The 25,619-nt window shown below is 38.1% G+C and overlaps 1 protein-coding gene across 5 annotated transcripts in view; it reads left to right on the forward strand.

Moving 5' to 3' along the window:
- Positions 1 to 459: 459 nt before the first annotated feature.
- RAD51B (RAD51 paralog B) overlaps positions 460 to 25,619 on the forward strand; it is a 401,639-nt gene continuing 376,479 nt past the window's right edge. For all 5 annotated transcript variants that reach the window (XR_015258777.1, XM_086749846.1, XM_086749848.1 and 2 more), the window contains exons 1-7: positions 460 to 582; positions 2,405 to 2,497; positions 3,315 to 3,428; positions 6,128 to 6,244; positions 12,118 to 12,254; positions 16,172 to 16,291; positions 17,349 to 17,532. Coding sequence is in view for 4 of the 5 variants with exons in the window: in XM_086749846.1 (XP_086605972.1) it covers positions 2,414 to 2,497; positions 3,315 to 3,428; positions 6,128 to 6,244; positions 12,118 to 12,254; positions 16,172 to 16,291; positions 17,349 to 17,532 (756 nt within the window). In the remaining variant the exon portion in view is untranslated. The remainder of the gene's footprint in view (positions 583 to 2,404; positions 2,498 to 3,314; positions 3,429 to 6,127; positions 6,245 to 12,117; positions 12,255 to 16,171; positions 16,292 to 17,348; positions 17,533 to 25,619) is intronic.

The raw sequence follows: 25,619 nt of genomic DNA on the forward strand, positions 1-25,619 counted from the left end.
GTCTTTGCTAACAAATGAGCGTATGCACAGCACCCTTCATGCTGAACACCTTCCAAGTTTTGTAGATGCTTTATGTGCAGAGGACTACAGGAATTTCTAGGGTAAAACATGAAACACTGTGAAAGGCAACCCCCAAGGATGCCCACGTCGAGGTTTCCCTGCCTGGAGCACATTTATTTACTCCCCCTCCACAGCCCGGCCCCGGGGGCTCCCCCTCCAGGGAGGCGCTCCCGCTGAGAAGCAGGGATAAGCACTGAACACCCCCTCGGCCCTTCCAGCCCCCTACAGCTGCTTCTCTTCTGAGGGAGCGGGTGCAGGAGGGGCGCTACCCGGGCGGCACGGCGGCGGCGGGCCGCAGGACCCTCACCAGGCCGCATCCCGCGGGGCCGAGCGCAGGACCCGCCGCCGCCATCACAGCCCACCCCCTCCCCGGGAACCACCGCTCCCGGCACGCCGTGCGCGCCACTGGCTTTCACGGACGCGTGGGATTGGTAGAAGCGGAGCCAATCGCGAGTGCAAACCTTGCTCGGCGGCTCCGCCTCCTCGCGCCCGCGGCGAGGGGGCCTTTGAAAAAGTTCTCAGGTGCGCGGCGCGGTTCTCCTCCGCGGGCGGGCGGGTTTGGCCCGGCCTGGCGGGAGGCCCCGGAGCCGCGGGGGCGAGGCTGGTTCGCAGCGGGTGCCTGCGGCGCCGGTGGTGGGGAGGCGGGGAGCACCAGGCCAGGGTTCCGGCCGCGGGCGCAGCCGTGGGTCCCGGAGCGGTGGGGCGGGCGGGCGGGCGCCTCGAGTCAGCTGGGCCCCCTGTGCCGACGCAGCGCGGCCGCCTGTGCCATCAGGGGCTGGGGTCGTCAGTTCGTTTGGTCACGGCAGGTGCGGTGATAATGTCCGGCTCTCAGCAGCACCTGCGTCACCTGGTGTAAATCCCTGCCCGTGTGCGGGTGTGTGTGTTTCTTCCCCTCGCGGGTGTCCTTACGTGTGAGAGGGCAGAGGCCGGGCTCTTGTGGGCATCGGCTGCGATCGCTCCGGTCCCAGAACCGGTGACCCGAGGTTGTGCCTGGGCCGTGGTCGGGCTGCGGCGGTGCGCGGTGTGTGTGCAAAACCAGAAACCAGCGCGGTGCTGCAGGTGCAGTGTGCGGTTTGTGTGGTAAATGGTCATTAGTACAGCTGGCAGCCGGGAGGACACTGAACTCTTTGACTTTCCACCTCCTGTCTAAAGAGGATTTTGTACAGGAGGCAATAAAGTTTCCATCTTATGAAGATAAGGAGGCCTGTGCATTTGCAAAAGCTGTAGCAATATAGCATTACTAAAAAAAACCTTTTTATTTTGCCTACATTTCTGACTAAATAAATACTAGGAATACTGCCTAAATAATGTGTGAAACAGGTATGCGTATGGAAGTACCTATAGGTTAGAAAAACGTGTGCTTTAGGTTTTACCAAGCCAAATACCATCTTGTGGAGCTTTGTTTGGTAGAATGGATTGACCAAAAACAAGAAAAAAAGAGACGAATGCAAATAGTTGAGGGCTAAGGGGAGAAGGATTTGTACTGGCAGTGTAATCTTATCTGCTATGTAAAATATTCTTAAGACTTATCTGAAATAATCAGGTACTCTTTAAGTAGGAATCTCAATAAATACAATTTGTGTAAGTGCCTGAGTATACCACAGTTGTTGCTGCCTTGGTCCAATGCTATTTTTGTTTGCTTTTAGAATAAAATAATATTTACATTGCCTTCATATGCTTCGCTTTGGCCTCTGGTTTCTTTTATGCTGTTGGCTAAATTAAAGAACCCTTTACAAACTGTTTGTTTCATAAATTATTACATAAAACATTACGAGATGGGTTTGACTAGTTCGACCATCTTGAGTCCTGCATGCTGAAGTATGTTTCCAGCCCTCCAGTCTTCCTGTTGTCTCCTTTCTGGGTGCTTCCTGTTCTTTCAAAGTCTGTCCTGAATACTGGGTCACCAGAACCAAGTGTTATGTTCTAGCAGCATATGTTCTAGGGCTAAATTACTGTGATTACTATTTGTGTTTAGTCATCCAAAGAACCTTATTTCTTTCCAGTGCAGTACAGCATGAGGAGCTCTTGTTCAGTTCACCACTGAGAAATTTCCAGCTTTCTTATGTCCTGGAAACGTCCGTCCTATAAGCATTGAGTCTCCTCTTCTTACTGGCATGATCTCATACGTGGTCAAATATGAGGAGATATAATTTAGCGTAACTGCTTTCAGAGTGGTAATGTAATCTAATGTGATGTAGACTCATAGGAAGTCTGTATCACATATATATAGATATATACACACGTGTGCACGCTTTCCTATTCTTTAGCAAGGAGTGAGTGTAATTGTCTGCATAGTTATATTCCAAGCATCTTTAAAATTTTGGGTTTCTTATTTGTCCTGTAGATTAGGACCATGGCTGCTAAGAAACTAAGAAGAGCAAAGTTGTCTCAGGAGCTATGTGAAAGACTGAGTCGCCATCAGATCACTACCTGCCAGGTGAAAGGGTTATTTTATGTTTGTGGAGATGTTTTTAGGAGGTTGGTTTTTGTTTTGTTTGCTCATGTTTTAATGCATGTACAGTTTACTTCTTTGTAATTTGATTTACAGGGAGCTTTACTTTCTGTAAGGTTGGGGACATTCAGGCTCTATCTGGCCTGCTGCCTTGTAAAAAATGCAGCTTTAAGATGATAGATGCCTAACTACAACATTTAAACTTGCATGTACTTACTAACTTCCCTTCTAAAGAACTGAAGATGCTTTATTTTAGTAGGAGTGTGCAGCTACTACTTGGGTGGAGTAAGATATGCGTTTATGAACACTTCAAAAAACACATGTAGCGTGTGACGTGCTGTGATGTTACGCTGTCAGTTATGGGTTGATTCAACAGTACATTCTGAAGTTGTTCTTACGAATACTCACCTAAAAAGAGCAAAGAGGCCCTGTATATCTCAGTAGTATGCATGATAAATACAGGATCTAGCCCTAGGACTACAGTCTAGAAGATATGATGTAATTTGGATGGTTTTCAGGTAGGTAGAGACTTCTGTGGGCGAAAAAGTGTTGTCTTGTTGCAATTCCATTGCACAGTTCTTGAATGTTTGATCCTTTGACTCCATGTCCTTCAAAATGGAATACAATTTATTTTAATATACTAGTGTCAGAGAAAGGTAGGAGAGGTATAGCATAATTGTGTATAAGATGGCACAGTTGGTAAACCTGCGGAATGTGTACTAGTTCTGTACAAATTGCATCAGTTTAGTCCCCAGTCTTGGTTTCTAGGTTGAGCTCTCTGAACTGTTCTGTCATCTTTCAGGACTTTTTATGTCTTTCCCTCTTGGAGCTCATGAAAGTGACGGGACAGAGCTACTATGATGTGCAGAAGCTTCTTTGTAAAGTCAGCAGAGCTTGTGCTCCCAAAATGCAGACAGTAAGTATGCTCATGTTGGTTATTTTTAATACAATATCTGGGAAAAAGCTAAACAGTGTCACTTAACTTTTTACCTGTGAGGTTAGTGATGTCTCAGTTTGATTGCAAAATGAAATAATACTTTTATTTTAAAATTTAGATCTCTGAGGCACTTTAGCTTGATGCAGTGACTTTTATTAGGCATTACAGCCTCATGAAATTGTGTGGGCTTGCAGAATCAATTCTGAGTAGAATAGGGAAATACGACATTCTCTCTTGCAATCCATCATATTAAAAAAATGCTTTTAGTTTGGACTCTTCAAATGAAAAAAAAAAAAAAAAACAAACCAAACCCAACATTGTTGAATTCAGGTGAAAAGATGTCAAAAATGGTGGGTTTTTTTAGAGCAGAGAAGACATTGACAGTTCTGACCTGTGTCCATTTATGTGGTTTGAATCTTCGCAAACACAGGATTTCAGATGGGCTTCAGGTCAAAGTGACTGATGTAACATTATGCCTGAGGTAGCATGCAGGTTTGACAATATATTTCAGTAGAAAAATAAATAAATTAGATAATAGGAGTTATAAATAAGGGGAAAATACCGTCCAAATATAACAATGGAAGCACTGGCAGCAAAACTTGAGAGTATGCCAAGATATACAATAAAACTCAAATTTCTGGAAAACTTGCCTCACGGATGAAGTCCGGAGTGAAGCCTGCTGAGCTCGTCAGAGAGGAAGTTAGTTAAGGGGTGACTCGATCACATTATATGCTGAGTAGAAAAAAACAATTATGTTAGAGGTCTCTAGAGTCTAGCTGAATAAAAAGCTGAACGAGATCCAGTGACTGGAAGATAAATTACAAAATAAATCCCTGAAATGAGAAGTAATAAGAAAATCTTTAGAAACTAACATAAGTTACCATTGGGAAAGATTGTCTAAGGTTGTGGTAATTTTTCATTCACTTGGACTCCTGATTTAACAATTGAATTATTATTTTATTTTATTATTATTTTTTTTTTTACTGAAGGACAGTCTGGTTTAACTCTAATTTTGTGGGTTAAATACAGAAATCACTGGGTAGGATTTTAAGAGTCCATGTTAGGCAGGAAAGCTAGGACTAGAATATTGTTCCCACGGTCTACAGAGTTTGTTTTCAGTCTGCAGGGTTTAAGTCCTGTCAGAGGTTAAACAAAAAATGATTAAATTAAAGTATGTTGCAAATACTCCTTCAGCACTAGATGTATTTACTCCTGCAGTGAGTCTGAACATAAACTTCGATCCCATTTGACTGAGGTAAAAAAATTGGGTTTTGTATTGGCCTGTTTTGTGTCTTGAAAGCTATTTTTTATATACTTGTCCTCAGATAAATAGAACTGAAGAACAGGAAAGCTCTAAATGATTGTCAAATATTATTCTAATATGCTACCTGTCATATACATAGGGAAGAAGTAGCATAGAAGAGGAATATTCTGTATAAGGTACAAGCAATCTTATCTTAGCCTGCTGGTAGACCTAGCTGGAAATTTTTCTCATCAGCTTCATCAAAAAAATGCTGACTTACCGACCCAGCAAGTATAGACTAAAAAATCTAGGATTCAGTATTGTGGTTATTTAGTTATTGATGATTCCTGTAGAGGTGCTTCCATACCATGCCATATTCCCAGCAGACTCTCCTAAGGCTGGGATAAATCTGATGTCTGCATTTCTCTCAGGCACAGAGAAACTGGATTGTCTGGAGTCAATCATGGCAGGTTATGGTGATACACTGTGGCAGGGCTTCAAGAATCTCTGTTGTTTGGCTGGGAGTCTGAGACCTCTGGGAACTCTTAACTATAACTAGAGCAAGAACCTTTAGATCTTGGACTGATCCTTTTGAAAACACGTCACTGATGTTTAGGATGCTCAGTGGTTGAGGCATGTGTCGGTTTTAGCAAGGTGCAAGCAGGACCTGCTTCTTTCGGTAACACCCTGTTTTGGTATTTCAACGTCAGCATTACCATTTTGTTATTTCTTCCTTGTCTGGTTTAAATTGATTCCCCAAATGAAAACAATTCTTATGAACTAGAATTCTGATCTTGAGCTGCTTTCTCCTGTCAGTGGAGGAACTAGGAATTTGACTCCTTTCAATTCTGTAACTGTCCCATCTTCTTAACTACTCTGCCTCACAGAAGTGGAAAATTATGAATGGCTACTGGATCAGTCCAGAGTTTAAAGACTTGGGAATCTTCAGCAAACCTTTCCTTGGACCCAGGTAGATTCAAATTGGTAACAAAAGTTAGCCAGGGACACTTCTAGATTTTAGATTTAAAGTGAATGTTCTGCATTGGTCACTAACCACACTTATAGTGTTTCTTTATTTAAAAGTTGGAGTTTTATGGGTTAAAAGCAAGCCTTGCTGAACAGGAGCAGGTAAGACCTTTGACACATTATAAAAAGCTTTTCATCATTTAATCTTGTGGTAAGGGAAACACAAAAAACTTAAATTTATTTTGTGAGCTATTAATAGGATGTAAATGCAAGGAAGGATGGTGAACTAACAAGGGACTATAACTGAAGACAGGACTAGTTTGATTGTTGGCAAGTGTTAAGACATTCTAAGTTGATGAAAGCAAATGTGAGGAATTTGCTATTTGTATGTAAAAAAAAAAAAACAACAACAAAAACCCAACATTTTCTGATTTGTGTCTTGTCTTGATTTTTTTTCCTACTATTGTAGGCTTATGAAATGAAACTGAGGAAGTCTATCAATCCTTCTTCAGCCTTTTTATCCACCACGCTGCATAGTTTGGATAAAGTCCTGCATGGTGGAGTGCCCTGTGGATCCCTCACAGAGGTAACTTGTTTAACATGTTTTACTGCAGTCACAAAACACACCTGGAAGTCAAAAGTCACATATAGATTGGACTGTCTTGTGTCAAGTGCTTTAAACACAAAATAATAAAAAAAAAAATTGGATGAGAAGTGCGCTTTTTTTTTTTTTTTTTAATTGGTAGAGGCTGCACTTTTGACTTCTTGTTGTGGTGTTCCCCCCCCACCCAGCATGTTGGGTAAGTAAGAATATTAAGGAATTAAATAATTTGGTGACTCTCTTTTCCCTTAAAAAAGTTAAATTTTTCCACATAAATTTGGGAGAATTGTTGACTGGATATTACGGTGGGAAAGTTGCAGTGTGGTTTTTGTTACCAGAGCACAAGGTGCTGAACTAGGAGTCTGTCCTTTTAATGCTGACTCACTCTGACTTTACCAAGTCATTACTTTTCATGAAGGTACAATAAGCAGTTAGGACAAATGTGCGAAGCATATTGATGTGACAATGACTTGACAAAGCTTTTATATATAAATGTACCTAATTTATGCTATAAATACGTAATGCGTTCTTTTTTTAAAAAGGCACTGTGATTAAGGCCTGTATTATGTGCATACATTGCAACACTACAAATTGCATATATATGTATATATGTAGCTGTAATTGTCACTCTCTGGCCTTTGGATGCAATGCTATTTTTTTGTTTGGAATTTTATTTGAAGAACAATGGAGCATTTAATCTTCTAGTACTTGTATTTCTCTATAGCCTTGCAGTAAGTGATAATAATTTGCATAGTTTCGGTGATTTGGAAAGATGGGATTTGTGTAGATGCTCACAGGAGTCATTGAGTATTATAAAAATACAGAGATGCAATCTCTGGCTTAGGAATTTGCTGAGCTACAAATGAAGATGGAGAAACGTATATATGGGAGAGAGTGTCAGTATATGTGTGTCCTGCTCTTACGTTATTCCCTTAGCCATATATTGTAGGGCCTTGGTAGAGACAGAAGTCAGAGCTCGATGGAAACTGTTTTTATGAAATGTAGTGATATTTGCATTCTTAAAGTAAAGTCCTGACCTCAGCTGTGCACTTAAAATTAGTGGAAAAATATATAGTGTGTGCTCTGAATTTAGACAGATTGGAACCATTCTTTTCCTTGAACACTTTAACAGTCCTTACCAAGTGCTTTTCCGTGTGTGCTGTGACAAATTGCCACGGTAGAGGAGTAGAAGTGACAAGTTATGAAAATCTTATTATGAGGAAAGTACATTTTTTTCCATACCCTATAATCAAACTAGATTGGTTTTGATCTTGGATAGAAATCACTTATAAAATCCAATAGTGACTCAAAACTTACTAGAGTTTAAGCAGCAATGAGTTTAGACTATAACAGTTTCTGCTCTAGTAAACTCTGACGTAATGAGAAGGTATTAATTTTAAAGGTTGTAAGTATTTCTTTTTGTATATGATGTACTGGAATATACACCATTCAGGTCTTCATAAAAATGCTGAAGAAGAGGTTGGAAGAGACCTTTAAAGATTGTCTAGTCCAACCCCCCTGCAAGGAGCAGGGACATCTCCAACCAAATCAGGTTGCTCAGACCCCTGTCCAACCTGGCCTTGGATGTTTCTGGGATGGGGCATCCACCTGTCTGGGCAAGCTGTTCCAGTGTTCCACCACCCTCAATGTAAAAAATGTTTTCCTTATATCCAGTCTGGATGTACCTCTCTCTATTTTAAAACCATTACCCCTTGCCCTATCAAAACAGGCCTGGCTGAAGAGTTTCTCCTTGTCTTATAGCGGCCTTCCAGTACCTAAAGGGGGCTTATAAGGTCTCCCTGGAGCCTTCTCTTCTCCAGGCTGAACAGCCCCAGCTCTCTCAGCCTGTCCTCATAGGAGAGGTGCTCCAGCCCTCTGATTGTCTTTGTGGCCTCGTCTGGACCATATCCAACTGGTCCATATCCTTCTTATATTGGAGGCTTCAGAGCTGGATGCAGTACTACAGGTGGGGTCTCGCCAGAGCAGAATCACCTCCCTTGACCTGCTGGCCACACTTCTTTTGAGGCAGCCCATGATGCAGTTGGCTTTCTGGGCTGCAAGTGCACATTCGTGGCTCACATTGAGCTTCTCATCTACCAGTACCCTCAAGTCCTGCTCCTCAGGGCTGCTCTCAATCCATTCTCTGGCCAGCCTGTATTTGTGCTTGGGATTGCCCTGACCCATGTGCAGGACCTTGCACTTGGCCATACAAACTTTTGTATATTAAGGTTTTTGTAATACTCTAACGTATTTCGGTTAGAAATACAGAGACCTGCTTAATGTGGTTATCTTCAATAGGTGATCTCAGGAAGTGACTGAGATGTTGATGTCTGTACAAGACATCTATCGGATCAGACCAGAGCTGCAAACACTGTGTCCTTCCACCAATAGCTTGGTCTTGCACCCTCATGCCAGATTGACAATACTGATGCATAATAACTATTTAATAAGAAATATTATAGAGAAAACTAGGTAGACTCCAGAAGTTAGATTACTAACTTAAGATATTAGAGATGTCTGAAAAAGAAGTATATTCTTTTTTATTTGCATTTTAGATACTAAATGTGGAAAGCAGTTAGGCATGTATTAGGAATTTCTCAGCAAATATAAAGGGAGGGAACAATTAAGTATGCAGAAAGTGAGTTTCTAATTTAAGTCCTAGTTCTGGAGATTTTTAAAAGCATTTTTGCAAGAGTCATGAGATCTGAAGTTGTTTCAAAGATTGGCAGCACTGCAAGTGTTCTTCAGCATGATTGTTAGAAGAAATTTTAGTAGAAAGCTACAGAGTGGCTGCTGCTGCTTTGATGCTGTACTGCAGCTTGCAAACACTTCAGGTCATATTTTTTTGGATTCAAGTGATTTTTGGAACTTAGTAATTTTAATTTTCTCTTTTGCAACTTACTGCAGTATAACTGACCAGTAGATTGCCCTACGGTGTTTTTGTTATTAGGCAGGTATTCTGAGAGGAGTTCTCTTCAAAAGTATATTGTGTGCAGCATTTACTTCCTGACTGGTGTGGCTAAATCGTTGTCTTCCTGTTACTTTACCCAGAAGTGAGGGTGGTTGGAAACTTGGAATTTGAGTACATGAGCTACAGGTTTAAGAGTTGTGGTGGTATCTTCTACAGCCAAAGCTGCTTGCTTTTTGAGTGCCAGAGGGATTTGATTTGCATTTCATTGTCTAGGACCATTTTTTTCCCAAACCACTATTAGGTCTTAAGTTGGAAATTAAATCATAGCTGAAATTTTGTGGTCAGATGTCAGAGCTTTTGGCCAACTCCTCTGAGGAAAAATTTAAGTAATGACTTTGTGAATATTGAAGAGTTTAATCCCCTGGTAGCTGAAGAATTAGCTCCTTGTGGCTTCATCCAAACCCTGTGGATGTGCCAGAGAAAATAATATACAGCTTATTGAAAAATAAAAGTATATTTTATTAGGCAGAGATAAATAAAAAACTATTGTAGTCTTCACATTTCTATCTGAGTAGACTTGATATTTTTTTCAGAGCAAATTCAGAGTAAAACTAAGCAAACTTTTTGCAGACATTCAATTTAAATTATATTAGAGGCATTTTAGTGTTTTTTTTTTTTTTTTTTAAACTAAGATTGTATTGTTCAAAATGCTTGCTGAATCAGTGGTAACCACAATAAAATTTGGTAGTTCTTTAAAATTATTCACTGTGGATTATTTAAAATGATGTTTTAATGCCCTTTAAAGGAATGCTGGTAAAAGATGAAGTATTGTTGTCTTTGGAAATGGAAACTCTCTCTTGCTCCGTTGGATTGCTTCCTTGTGCTAGCTCATACTGCAAGATTCCTTGTTTTTATCTGATATGATGCTCGTATCCGCAGACATGTTTACAGCATCTCTGCTGAATGAGCTCCTGCGTCAGCAACTGACATAAATGTTGATTCCAATGCATCTCCCAGGCAAGGCTGAAACTACAAACGTTTGAGGTCTTCTCACAGTTGTCCAAACATTTCACAAACTGGATTGATGCCCTTCCCTCATTCATTTCAAATCTTCTTTTAATTAGAAACAGCTGGTGAGATTCCTAGGCTATCACAGTCTAAGAAATATGTATTGCCTTTGGAATTTTTATGTATATGCTTTGGGTTTGTATTAAAATGTGGCAGCTATTGTTGATATGATATTTCGGAATTTAAGTACAATGGGTGGAGGACAGGTTATTGCATAAATATGACTGATACCTGATCTGTAATTCACTAAAAGCAGTGTGTGCTTCTAAACAAAAATAATCTCATGCTTCTCTTGCATTAAATCTTGAAGTAGATTGACTGATATGGCTTTGTTTTCAGACCTTGTTTAAACACAAAAGTGATTAAAGGAATTTTAACCAACTGTTAACGTAGCTAATGAGTGACTGTGCTTAATGCAGTCTCTCAGTGTTTCCCTGTAAATTTTCTGTGATTAAAATCATGCAGCTGCTGCTTAAAATGAAACCATAGCAATACTGTAGTATATTGTGGTGAAAGTGTTTGTACTTCAGAACAAACTATTCTGCATTTAGACTAAATGAGTTTGATCTTAGATGTCTGTCTGTTGCAAGATTTGTTTTTTAATTTAAAATGACAACTCTACTTAAGCCTTTGTTTTGGCAGTACCAGGTGTTTTGAGGAGGTACGCTTCATTTTGCAGTTTAGCTTCCCTGGAGAGGCTTACTTTTATCTTGCATTATTATTTAGTCCCTACTAGCATCAGAATGTACTATCATCACTGTCTGGTTTTAGTGCCTAAAGTCACTTCAACTTTATATTTGCTGTGTTTTGGCCCTCTTAGTATTTGAAATGTCATCATCTCCCTTCCCATAAGCATCAACAATGTGATCCTGTATTTAAAGACCCACTGTAGTCGTAATGAACATATGATTATCTGAACACAGAGCCCAGTGGTCATTTACAATCGCAGCAAGATCTGTGGTGCATAAAGAACTGCTGTCTCTAGTAGAAAAGTCTTGCTTTCAGAAACTGAGGATCTTATCAAACAGTGTATTCTTTTGATCCTTGTGGTGTTTTTCTTGGATCAGAATCATACTGGAACCATTTCACATGAGTTGAGTGTGCTTTTTTTGAATACTGCTTAACTGCAGTAGGCTTTCAGTAAGCACAGGTGAAAGCTTAAAACTGGCAAACTAGTCTGGACCATTAAATGGTGTTCATGTTGAAATATGGTAATAGGGAGTTAACACCAATGACAAAACACCACTGCGTAGTGGAGTGTAGCCTCTGGGGCAGACAAAATCTTATGTATGTATGTGGTTCATATTTAACATTCAGTCTTTACAGTATATAAGCTATCATCCTTGTGATTTCCAAGTGAGATCTGGTTGTAACGAAGATGATGATGATTCCTAAGCAGTCACTTGCATCTGTGAACTCATTAGCTCTGGACTTTGTTTTCAGCTCTAAAGGCACTGATGCCATGTGAATGTCAACTGTGAATCTTCTAATTCTGCTCTGTTTTAGAAGGTAGCACAGAGAAGGAGGTGGAAGAGAGCCAGGTGTGGCTCTAGGGAAGATCTTGTAAGAGGAGGGGGAGAGTAGGGGCCCTCAAATATGAGTGGTAAAAAGGGTATCAAAGAAATAAAGTACAAGCATAATGCTGTGTCTGAAGAACTGTTTACTCTTCAGTGGATGAGTTTGCGAGGCACAGATCTAGAAGTAACTGCAAGTTGCTCTTTGTGGGCTGCATTCTATCTTTTTGTGGCGGTCTCCTCCTCTGGCAATTGTAAGAGCAGAATTTGAGGAGTTCTGGGTGATGCGTCTTAATTAAAACTAGAATTAGGGTGAAAGGAATGTGACATATCTTGTTTGTTTTACTAATCTTTCTTTCTTCCAGATAACTAGCCCACCAGGTTGTGGCAAAACTCAGTTTTGTATTATGATGAGTGTTCTGGCTACGCTGCCTGTAAGCATGGGAGGACTAGATGGGGCTGTTATATACATTGACACAGAGTCTGCATTCAGTGCTGAGAGGTAAGATGCAAAGTTCCAAAATACACATTTTGAACTTCTCTAGCACCTTTTATCTTGGAGTCTTCACTTATTTTCTGAACAATAATTAAGCATTTATAAAATAAATACCTATGATAATTATTAAGCATTCGTCTGATATGTGCATTTATTCCAGAGATGATTAAATTAATTTGATAGAATGATTTTTCTCACCTTCCGAATTTGTATGATGTTACAGATTCCGGTTGTGGTATGCGAAGGTGGATGGCATGCTGTCTAATTTATAAATGGTCTGCACAGTCCTGTACCTGAAATCTTCCTTTTCAGTTTAGTTTCTGGAGTTAGCAGGAAGGTTTGAGGATGTAAAGGCACAGCATCTTGAGTACAGAGGAAATGGAGGTTTTTCTGTGAACAGCAGGACTGACATAGCCAGTTTTCTCTCAGATTTCTGTCCTATTTCTGCCGAGTGGGGCCCCCTGCCCTTCTTGTGCACTTTCGATTTCCTTCTGCAGTAACCTTGCATCTCTCCTATATCCTTAGTGGCCATGCAGTACGATGTTCCCCTACCTTTGTAACATCTCTGGTTCTTCTAATATCTCCTGCTTTGCCCATGCAACCAAAACTGCTCAGCTGCGCATTTACAGTTATCTTTTAACTGCTGAGTGGACAGGAGATGTTATATGCTGTGTCTGGTTGAGAGTTACAGATGTATGCCCATGTTGGTTACCATTCTTCCCATGTTAACTGACTGATGAACTGTTGAAATAATTCTGCAGTATTTCATTAAAGGTAGCTCTAATTTACTTAACTTTTCTAAATCATTAGGAATTTGATGTTTTTGAGATGTTTATTTCTTTGTCGCTGTTTGGAATTAGTGAGTTCAAAAGTTATTAAGGGTCTGGGGGAGGACAGGAAGTACAGTAGTCTCATCCTTGTTTGTGTGGAAAAATGGGCAGAAAAAGGTTCATTGAAATAAGTTATGTATTTCAGATGATGTAGTAGTTATAGTCATGGCCTGAATCTGGAGTATCAAAGCAAATGTATTTGCATTGTTTAATCATTTAAAGTTATCATGGATGAGAATATAGGGTTTCTAACCCTGTTTTTGTCAAGTTAATTTCACAAGTTTGAATTACTTTAAGCCATAAGCATAATATATCAAAGAGAAAAAGCTTCAGGCAATGCCTCTGCAAAGTATGGTGCTCCCTTCTTACATACCACTTAATTTTTATTTCAGGACCTTGAAATGTAGATAGTAAAAAAGCATGGGACCTAATGGGTGAGTTAAGACTTCTTGCTTAGAAGCAGATGCTGAAGAAAAGGAAAACAAGTGAATGTGAAAATGAAACTGCTCAAAATAAAGTAGAATGGAGAAAAGAAGTGGTAGAAATAGAATGGTAAAAATAATATTATTACTAAGATTGAATCAATAAATATTCTCAATCATATTTAGTATTGCTTGGTTGGGAATTACAGCTAAACACAATTTCAACAGACAGATATGCCACTGTTTTCTGTAGCTTATATATTTTTCTCTCATATAAGAGAAAGCTGTAACAGTGCAGGTGGTGTTTGTCTTGCAGCTTTGTCTGAACATGGACACTAGGACAGGTAGATGGAGTGGCCATACTAAGTCTAGAAAGCAAAATTGTCATCAGTTTTGTAGCAGTTCAGTTCAAATCTAGGCAGCTATTAACTGAAAACAGACCAGAGTTATTTATAACATCTGAAGATAATTTATTTGGTTTGCTTTTCTGTCTAGCCATACTTACTGCTTGTGAAAAACACTGGATACAAATTTCTGTGAACCAAAACTGACAACAGATAGGGATTTTCCACCCCATGAGCCTCTCTGCCTTGATTGCAGAGAACATGTTCTGTGAGGTTTTTGGTCTCATCATGACAAACAGGATTTAGATCTTAAAGAACTTTGAATCTGCATGGAGCTCTGTGAACAGTACTGCAATCTCAGCAAGGTTTTGGCGTGTGATTTTAAGTCAGTCTGTGTAATGATGTTCTTTGTGATATGCATGCCCATTGGGAAGCATAATGAAATCTCATTTCATGAAGACCGTTGAATGACAGATCGCTGTTGCCCAAATGGTCTGCATGATTAATGGTGCAAGTGCAAGGACAAGATTCTGTCCCTGTAAGTTCTGCAGGACAATTTAGATGTAATCAGTAATGTATCCAATGAATGAGATTCAGGCTATTGTAATGAAATTACTTGCTCAGGATAGGTATAATAACATTCAAGCTTAGTGCTTCTGTTTTTAAACCAAATAAAAATGATTTAAAATAGTTTGAAACTTTGGGTTTTAATGAAAGGAGCCTAAATAAAAAGCATCAAGATAACCAGTGAATTGTGCCTGCAGATACCATCCACGAGATGTCACTCTTCTCAAGCTACTGGCAGTTGGCTAGGTCTGCTTAAAACACAAACAATTAAGTGTTTTCTGTTATTAAAAGAATAAAATCTTCATTGTGGAACAAATTTGCAGTGCTCAGATTGTAACTGTGAGTTTCTAAGTTAAATTCTTGGTTCATTTAAGGACTAAAATTGCCTTGTGTTCAGAGAGTGGAACTTCTTTTGACTGACTTCTGAACAGTTTGCAGGCAGTCAGCATTTCTAAAATGTATGCCATTTAGTGTCCTCAATGGTTTTATGTATAAAATCTCATTTAACTGAAAATGTTTACCTCTCATCAGCAAATTGTTTAGTTTTACATCTGTGTGAGAAGTTTTTTCAAAACATAGTTTCTGAATATAAAAGTATTTTGACAACAAATAATAAATATCCAACTTACTCTGACTTCTTTTGGTGTTATCACCTGTTATCTGATACGCTTCCTTAGTCCACTCTGATAATAAACAGTGGAATGCTTAGCAATTGTAATTCAAGGTTTTGAAGGGTCATGAATTTGCAAATAAGGTAATGGAGAACACTTAATCATGGAATCTGGCATTCAGTTCTGTCAGTGAAGCAGCCATTTAAACTGGTCAGTCATTTCATTATATCAAGTCATGCCAGTTGTACCTGTGCTGTCTGAATGGATTGATGTTCTGTTGTAGCTGCCTGGCAGCTGGAGCCTCAGTGACTTGTGACACAATGCTGTTTTTTTTTATTGTCTTTTTTTTTTTTCTTTGTTCTAAAATTTATTTTTCTTAAGATTTTATAAGACCTTTTTACAAAGGTAACAGAGCCCTTTTTACAAAGAGGTAACTGGCACAATGGAAATGGTTTCAGTGAAAATGTCTCCCATCCAAATGACCTTGGTCTTGTTTTAAGGAGAGATTACCTGTAAAAAGATTTTTCACTTTTGCAGACATACTTTCCATACTTGTACTGCCTGTATAAGTACTCGCAGTTGAACTGGGCTCTGTTCTTTGATGTCGTGCTTCCATGTTGGTTGGATCTTGTAATGGATCTTCTGTTTATCAGCTTGTTAAATTTCTGTGGTGACACAAGATCCACCTTACGATTTCACTGCGAGATAAAGGTTTAAGGGAAGGTGGTTCGAGTTGGAGAGTATATCTGTTTAAGTGAAAATAATAAAACAGGAGAATGCTTGGCCATTGAGTGGAACCTCTTGTACAAAACTCAAAGAACTTTGCATTCAGTAACTATAAGCTTCTTTCTGCAGGAGATACGCTGTTTGTTTGCGTACAGACTCATTATATCTTTCCCTAGTGTTCCACTGACTCTAGTATCATGGGAAAAGAACCAAACTGTTCTAACTAGGTATTTCATTCTGGCTGCTAAAATGTTCTTCTCCTTTGAAAAAGATTTCCAGTATTACTTGGTATCTGCTTATCATTCCGAGGTTTGCTTTGATTGCTTTGTGAATACTTTAGATCATACATTATTCCTTTTGCGGTGTTATGCCTTCTGTTTGGTGGTTTGGTTTTTGTTTTTTTTTTTTTTTTTTTTTCCATAGGTTGGTTGAGATAGCAGAAAACAGATTCCCTACTTATTTTGACTCAGATGAAAAGCTGTTCTGCATGACCCGTAGCATTCACCTGTATCGAGAGCTGACCTGTGGCAGTGTGCTGAAGAGGTATGATTTTCCAGAGTTTAAAAAAGTAGTCCATTTTGTCTTAATTGTCTATAACAATATTTGTTTGATATAAAAAATTTATGAAGAGTAATTTTTTTTTTTTTAGGCCTTTTCTTGTTAATAACAGCCAGATCTCCAACTAAGTAGAATTGCTACATGAAGACTGACATTGCTCTCTTAATTTCATAGCACGTGACTAATCCACTTGGTGTTTTCTAATTTCTGATAGAAAATTTCTATATGATCTGATCCCTGTAAGCCTCAAAAGTCTTATCTTGTCTTGGATTCTGGAGAGACCATAGTAGAAGAGTTACGTTTTCCATGAAATAGGAGTTTGTTCCTCCAGAAAGCATATTTTACTTCCAGGAAGACTGGGACCCCTCCAGCAGTCGGAGGGAGGAATCGTATAACAGTCATCAGCCTGAATGCTGTTGTTGGCAATGTTATATTGTCATGTTGTTACTTTATGTTAATTTGTGAACAAATTTTGCAATGAAAATGAATTAAGTTATATTTTAGCATAATCTTATGTACTTTATGTTAGTGGGAGAATTACACTAGAAGAAGAAATTATTCTTAGAATAATTTTATTAGAGAACAGCTAGTAGCATATCGTCAATGGATTAGGTTTGGCATGCTGTCTTTGGAGGTATACAAAAATGGATTTGACCTTCTGCATATATAGACACCAAGGATTGTGGTGTTGGCAATGGAACGCTCCTACTGAGAGCAAAAAGGCCCAGTTTCAATGTCCGCTTAACTTGCTGTCTGCCATTCAAGGGTTGTACAGCATAGTGTTGATAATTAGAGGTTTTTCCAAACTTCTGGAGAGGTCCTGCCTTGGGTTAGGTGGCCCATTGGAGTCTCAGATTCCTTTCCAAATCTTTTCAATACATGCAGATGTTAGTGGAAGTGATGTGTGAGGTGAAAAAGAGCAGCTGACTTTCAGCTTATTAAACCTTTTATTCAAACAATTTCAGAGTTATAAAAAGGGTTCCATTGTGTAAATAATGCTATCAATGACTGAGTTTTTTGTCTTTTTTTTTTTCTTTTTTAGGATTATGTCTTTGGAAGAAGAAATAATTTCAAAGAAAGTTAAAGTCATAATAGTTGACTCTGTTGCTTCAGTTGTCAGAAAGGAATTTGACACAAAACTGCAAGGCAACCTGGCAGAAAGAAGTAACTTTTTGGCTAGAGGAGCATCTGTGTTGAAGTATTTGGCACAGGAGTTCTCAATACCAGTAAGTTCTTCCTCCTTTCTTAAGTTTTTGCCTTACAATATCAAGTAATAAAATCTGAGAAGAATGAAAATGACAGGAAGATGAAAATCAGGAAAAGCTTCTAGCAGGAATCTTCAAGCAGGTACCAGTTGGGAAATAGTTTGGGAATGGGGGAACAGAAGCTGTTCTGCTTGGTATTTGTTGTTGTTTTTATATATATATATTTTTTTTTTTTTTTAAATTTATATAGGACTTCAAATAAGGGTTTAAAGGATTCTCTGGCTGTATTTCAGTGGTTTTTACTTTTTTTTTTCTTAAATCTTATATTTTATTTTGCTGCCATTAAATATTACTTACTCTGATGGTTCCCTTCTAATGCAATGCTTACTCTAACTAGTGTGTACTCTGACTAGGTGAAGACCTTTTTCTGCCTCTGTCCCTTCTACTTAAGTTTATAGAATCTCAAAAGGCCTTATGTGCTGGAGCAGCATCAGTTTGGTTTATGACTGATAATGTATGCTAATTAATGCAGAAAGGAAAGTAACAGCTCAGCAAATTCTTATCTGTGGACTTGCCCATAAAATACAAAGGAAGACTGGGACACTCAGTGCAGGGACTGGGTGGAACTGATCAAAAAGTGTTTTAGAAGATGAAAGCTACATAAATATATGTGTGTGTGTCTCTTCCTTCATTATATGATCTGTGGAGGATCATATCAGCTCAAAAGATGTCATTGAGATGCAACTCTTGGAAATATTTCCTAGTATGGGTAACCTACTTGTCACTCCAGTGTAAGAGAAACTGTTGCAAGAACTTGAGTAAGACTGCTGAGGCCTTTTCACTCCTGAGATGACAGCAGCTACCATACCAGAAATATACACATCAGAGGTGAGGAACTGGCTGACTTAACTTAAGGAGAATGGATTTTATTCTGCTATATAATTTCCGAAGACTTTTGATGGAGACGATTAAACCCTGCATTAAGTGCCCTTGAAGTTCAGGTACAAAAGATAGTGTTCTAGTTAGTGTATCCAATAATGTTTGTAGTGCTTTTAAAAAACAGGAGAGAGTTGTAAGTAAGTATTTACCCTCTCATATTTTGGGAAAATATTATGCAGTCCTTTGAAAAAGAGGAGAAGTTTTATGGGGAGATATTTTTTTCTCTATTTCTCTATTTTCTTCTCCTTTAGACACCCCTGGTTTCCCCCTCCCCCTTCACTAAAATGTTGAAGCTGAGCTGTATTTGAGCCACTGACTGTTCAGGCTGCTACCCTGCTTACAGTCAGAGGAACAATATTCATAGTCACAAAAGTCTTAGAGCTGGATAATAGGAAATAGGCTAATATTGTGATCCTAATTCATCCTACATAAGAAGAAAATAAAGCTGGAATGTTTAAAGGTTTCCATTACGTTAAAGCTAATGTGTTTTGCTTTGAGGTATTTGTGAAACCTAGTGTGGTGGTCTGTCCTTGTTTCTCACTGTGAACACTTTGGTGAAGAGTTCTGGGATTTTGGGCAGCAACTTGTGCTCTGGGCAGATCTGTCTTATTTCATGGACCAATCCAAAATCTTACCTTTTAAATTAAATCTTTAAAGCTCTGTCTAATTACATGTAAAAACACAGATTGAAAGCTTGTATATTTTTAAAACACCTATTGATTGGGTTTATTCAATGGAAATCCAACTGTATTTTCATTTATCATCATCTTTAACACACACCACTTGTGGGTTGGTTTTGGAATATTTTAAAGATCTGTTAAATTTTATGTTACCAAATAAACTGTAGTAACTCCTATTAGTTAAGAATTCTAGGAGGGCCTTGGCTAGAGATTTGGGTTCTTGCGAGCACGGATCCCTAGGCAAGGCTGTGCATGAGTAACACTTGTTTCGTGACAGAATCACTGCAACTAAATACTGAGTAGGGGCTCTCAGTATGAGACTCTGAAAAAGATTTGGGATTGATGACTGATAGGAGTTGAACTTGAAGCCAATCTTTTTGGTGGTAGCTGAAAGGTCTGGTGAAAAACTTTGAGTAGTTGAGCAAGGGAATTGGAAAAAAAGGAGGTTGTGTATTATCTATTTACAGTTTAGCTATAACTGTTAATGGAGCAGTACATCTGGTGTTAACAGTCCAGGGAGGATGGTGAAAAATCAGCTTCCAGAGAATGACTGGGAGAAGGGGAGACCATTCCTAATAGTTAAGATGTAAGGTGCTTGCTTTTTTAGCTTAGCTAAGGAAATGTTAAGGGTTTCTTCAGTAGTCAATATATACCTACTTGAGGAAGACCTATTTGATAAAAGCAGCTTTCTCTACAGCTGCCAAAGCTTTACGACAGTTCTGGGCTTAGAAGCTGAATTGAGCATGTTCAGACTTGCTCAATGTGTGTTCTTACTGGACTAATTAATAGTTGGAATGCATTACTAAACATAAATAGCTTCTTGTCACTGAGTATTTTTAAATGGCCTTCCCCCCCGCCCCCCGCCCCCCCATTTCCTAAAAAGGAAATGGGTTCAAATAGGATTAATTTTGGGGAATCTGTGTACTACCATGTTATGCTGGAGTTCAAATGAATTTAACATGCTTCTTTCTGTTGGCATTATAAACTCTCTAGCTGTTTATAATTTTGTGCTCATGGTGTCGGGATATTGAGTTTGATGTGCAAAAGTCACAAGCATTCATAGCTTTTCCCAAACTCAAGGGGAGCTGTTTCAAACCAAAGTAGTTCTATACGGTATGGAGTATTTGGAAAAAAGCTGACCTTACCTGCCTCAAAACTGATGGTCGTTGTTCAGTAACACCTCTGCACATCTACTTTCAGTTTGTAAAATGGGAAAAACAGAGCTGTTAGCTGTGAGGATGCTGCGAGGATAGGGTCATTACTGTCGAGAAAGCACTCATGCCATGTCCATGAACATTGTATAGAAGCTTATTCAAAAGTAACACTTACCATCCGCAGTGTGAAATTTAAATAATGCATAGTAAATTAAACTTTAATCTGTATTTTAAGATGACAAAAAAATACTAACCATATTCAATGAATGGCACCATCTTAGCCACTGAATGAAGCAAGTGTTGTGTGGTTGTAAATTTTTGCTCAACTTAATAGTTTTGGGGTTTTTTTTTTTGTCTGTAAAGCACAAAGAAACACAAACCTTTTTTAGGTATGTACATTAATAAAATATAAGTTATGTCTTGAAAAATGAAGTACGATGCCTGATTTCCGTTTTTGATCCCTTCTTCCACCCAACATAGCAGTAAGCCCACTTCCTTTCTGTGCTCTTTAAACGATGCCAGGGCAAGAGGCAGCACAAGATTTGGATCACTTCTGGTCTGTTGACAGACCACGTGGCAGCCGTATTAACAACGGAATAGTCACTGAAGCTTTTTCCTCCATTGAGCACTATGTAGCAGTGTTCCTTTTTCCCCTGCCCTGCACACAGCTCTGACCAACACCTACTTTTTTTTTTTTCTGCCAGATTTGGTTGAAACTAGCCAGTCAGATCAAAAATGATTGCTAGAAACTGAGAAGGACAATTTGACTGTAAATCAAACAAAAAGCCCTTTATTTTTGAAATCCAGTGAATATGTAAAGCTATATGAAAGTTTGTTACATTTATCTGTTTTAGAACTTTCTGTACTTGAGAGTGTTGGGATCTGAATGTTTTCTGTTACAATGTGTGTTGATGCTGTCTACCAGATTACATATTTATTAATATTTAAGCAGCAGTAATCAGTCTTATATGTTTCCTGTCTAGTTTCCTGACTTCCTTAACCTTCTTAAAAAGAACAGCAAATGAAATACACTTCGGATTTTCTTTTTTCTCTTCTTCTGTATTCATAGGAAACTTTATTATTAGTAAGTGGTATTCAGTAGAAGTAGTTTAATGTTCATGCTGGTTGAGAGAAATGAAGTCTCCATTTCAGTAAAAAGCTAAAACTAAACGCAGATGACTGGAATTGTTCTTTAGATTTAACTGTTTAGCTTACAAAAAATTGTTATTTGTAGAAGCTGGTCTTCTAGTTCTTAGTACTTGAGAAAATGGGTGAAGCTGGTTAGACATCTCCATGGAAAAGCACTCTAAAAGTGGCAGTTGCAAAACCAAACTGCTTTAAGCATTCTTTTAAATATCAAATTGAGACTGAAGATGAAACTTGCTTTATAAATCCCTGAGGCTAATCAAATTACAACACTGGCTGTCCTTTATACTTTTGTCTGGGTTGTGTTCTGAGATCCATGAAGTGAACCCTTGTTATTTATGATAAGCATGTTGGTTAACATGACTACCAGCAAATGTAAAACAGTATTGTTCATTCTTTTTTTTTCTTTTTTTTTCTTTTTTTTTTTTAAATTGTTCTTTCTGAGAGTATGAAATAGGTTAGGAGGAGAGATTTTCATCTCACTTGTGATTTATAGTGCAAATGAAAGACGAACGTTATGTAACTATTCTCTAATGCTTTTATTTGCTATGCTAAATAAGTTAATAGTAGTCAAGAAGCCCGTAATTCCACAGGTAATATTTTTTCACCTTTAGATGCCACGTGCTCTATTTAAAAATAAAAAATCACTTTATCAGTATTGATAATGACAGCAATTAAAGCTGTCATAGTCAATTTTCTTTTCACGTTCAGTTCTCACTTTTTTTCTTTCAGTGCTTCATGCTCACTTATACATTCTACTTTGTAAACTTCATAACCAAGATTTTAATTCGCTTTGGAAAACCAAATGTTTAGCTAAATAGATATTTGTTTTTAGGTTGTGTTTAGTTTTTTCTTCTCAAAATCAATTTATATGTGCAAATTACTTGACATCTGCAGTGCCTTTTCTGCTGTCTTTGCTTAAATGTGTTTAACTGTATCATCTCAACTTCCTGCAGTAAAGTGTCTCATGGTGGAAGTGCTTCTGTTGGCAAACAGACAATATTCAAACTGTTAGTTTTTTCTTTTCTTTATAAGCAAGGATTTCCATTTTGCTTCATCCTTGCTTCTATTTGATTCTGTTTCCACATAGATGATTGCTTGTCAGCTCCTCTGCACCTTTGCTGTTGCTGTTCTGATATTTGAAAATATTTGTTTTTGAAGAGCAAAACAAATTCTAAAATGGAAGATTGCTGAAGGAAAGTTGTTTAAATGCCAGTTCCCTTGAAATTGGTAATAAATATGTAAAAAGTTTGGGAAAAAAAGGATAGTTGATTTGTTCTTCTGGTATGTAACAACACTGTATGCTGACTTTTCCAAAGCTTTGGAGGTATATTAGACTTCCAGGTGAATTTTTCTGTATTTGGACTTTAAGCTGCTGAAATGCAGTTTGTTTTTCTATTTTACTATTGAAAAATATTTTTAATACCAGTGTTACAGAAACTGTAATTGAATTATCTTTGCAGGTTGTTTAAACCTAGAGAAAAGTTCTTCTTATCCTACTTCCAAGATTTAGAGAACTGGTTCCATTTTGAAGTTTTCTAAAAAGAGAGATATCTTATATGTCATACCACATCAAAACATGTGTTTCTTTAATGAGGAGCTAACCTTATCAGAAGAAAACCAGAATTCTACTAGCCATATTTAGATAGATGTGATTCAAACAGTTTCTAGTGGTGAGAATTCAGTGGAAAGTATGGGTCCTTTTCTGTTGAGCTGCTGATATTTATGTAAAGTGTCTTGTCGCTCAAGTTTCAAGCGTATTTTGTGTTTGTGCAAGAATGTGATCTTGAATACCCTTCCCAATTGCTAACAGAAGGTTCTTTATATTTTGATGTAATCACTTGGAACTTCTGGCTATCTGCTTGCTGCAGAAGGTTGAGGTTTACCTAGTAATGGAATTCTCCTTTCAGTGTGGGCCTGCTACTACTTGTGTTGTTTCTCTCTCCTTCCCACCCTCCTCTGCCCCTTTTTAACTTCCATGTGAATAGCTTTGGTGCTTTTTTTTCCCCTCAAGTCTGTATATTTGTCTAGGGAACAGCATGAAGGTAAAAACAATTTGTGGCTGTTTGCTTAGAAGACACAGGATAGTGCTTCTGAACCTGCAGAATTTTACTAAGGTAATTCACGACTTCTTGTCCTTCTGTGAACTCGATAGGATGAGAAGATACTAGCATCTTATGCTAATCGTACTGTGAACATTATCCACAGAAGCATAAATACTTAGAATAATGTAGATATTGCAGAATTTGCTGACTTTTATTATTCTATATCAATTAAAGAAACATTGAATAGACCTAACTTTGTTTTGAGCCATGGAAAACAGTAATTAATTTGTTTCCTAAATCAGGAAAATTACTTCCAAAATTAACTTTCTTCTAGTAAAGAACAGTTCTTATTATCTTCAAGATGTTTCTCTCCCGCTGCATCAAAATGCAACTTGATGTTCAGGTCCTCATTAAATGGTGGACTGAGCAGCGTTAGAAAGTTACGTTTGTGCTAACTTTAGTTTCAAACCTACTCTCTTTTGGTGCAAAGAGGAATACCTAACCTTGTTCAATGTGCTTCATCAGTTTAACAAATAGTTTGTGAAACAAACAAAACATTTTAGACTAAGATTTCCTCTCATGTTGTACTCAGCAGTGTTTTTGTGCCCAGAACTGAGTCTATAACTTTAGGTTTTTTAAATGAAATATTCTGATTTTACCATTTTGTCTTCTTACAAAAAACGTGCTTAAAAAACAAATGTCAAATTTTCACATATATGTGAACATTGCTCTTTCTGAAGTGTGGTTTTGGCATTAATTTTAATTTGTGTTATTGTTTAATTAGGAAAACAAAATGGTCAAAGGGGACTTACAGACCAGAGTTCGTTCTTTGTCCTCACTAAAACTTCATAAACCCAGCTTTCATTGTCAGATTGTTTTTCAGTTATCCCTTTGCTCCACAGTACTGAGCAAAAAAGCGTTTTGATAAAAGTGCTAAGTGCTGTTACAGTGGCAAAGTTAGATGGCTTTGTCCTCTTGTGTGGCTGTTAAAACTTATTCTCAGAAGGCACAACTTTGTTTTAGTTTAAAATGAATGGTTAAAATGCAATTATAACTATCTTCAGTACTGCTGCCATCTGCGTACTTTTTATATGTGCCTGGAGAATACACGTTTCTGCAGTTTATGGCCCAACACAGTGTTCCTTTTGGACTGTCTGTGCTCATAAAATGTTTAATACTGCTGAGGAAAAGGAATGAGAAATGGTAGAGCAGTGTTTCCTGTTTTCATGTGGTGGTGAATTATAGAAAAGGAGGTAGTTTAAAGTTATATGATACTGGAATTCAGTTTTCTTTTAAAGTATTCCCTCCATTGCTTTTTCCATTTTACAGTTCAAGTGACTTTGCCAAAAGCTATCATTCTGCACAATTGCACGTCTGAAATTATGTGGAAAGAAGGCACCAGTCTGAAGGTATAGGAGAAGGGAGTTGGGCAGAATGAGATTTTTATTACCAGATTTGTTTTTAATCTGCTATATGATCATGGACAGTGCTTGCTGTAAAGGAGGGCAGACACTTTCCCTAATATCTTCCTTGACTTGAATTTCTGAAAGGCTTTATCCCAAATAAATTAGCACTTTTTTGAATCTTCTAACTCTCATTCTTGTTACACTTGTCTGGGTTCCCTTTAGCTGATTTCCCTCATCTTGAACCTGAGGTGTCCAAAACCTGCTTTCTTTGCACAGCCTGATGTCATTTAACTACCATTTGTTAAAACCCTGGATCTGATGAGTTTGTTACTTAGCTAGGTGCTCCTCCTTCTAGTGTGTTATTTTTCCTGACTTGTCAAGATGGTTTTGAATCCCAGTCTTATATTGTAGTGTACTTGCAGTCTCCCTCCTACTTTCCTGTTTTTGCAGGGAAAATGATCATTGTTTCTATTACAGATTTTTTGTGTGACTGTTGGATAGAACCAGACTTCAACCAGACTATACAATATTTTTCAATAAGAGACCTTTAAACACTGGTAACTGCTGTGTGTCATTTTCCAACAACTTTGCATCTACCCTGTAATAGATTCATTTATGTTGTATTTCTGTAGTTTATATATATATGCCTATATAAGATATTCTACTGCTAAAATAAAATGGCAGTATTTGAGGATTTCTTTCTGCCCTGTCATATTGTTACTCTATGTGCTGTAGAAA

Source organism: Chlamydotis macqueenii, chromosome 5 (assembly GCF_036417535.1).
Source record: "Chlamydotis macqueenii isolate bChlMac1 chromosome 5, bChlMac1.mat, whole genome shotgun sequence".
In the NCBI taxonomy this organism is placed as follows: domain Eukaryota; kingdom Metazoa; phylum Chordata; class Aves; order Otidiformes; family Otididae; genus Chlamydotis; species Chlamydotis macqueenii.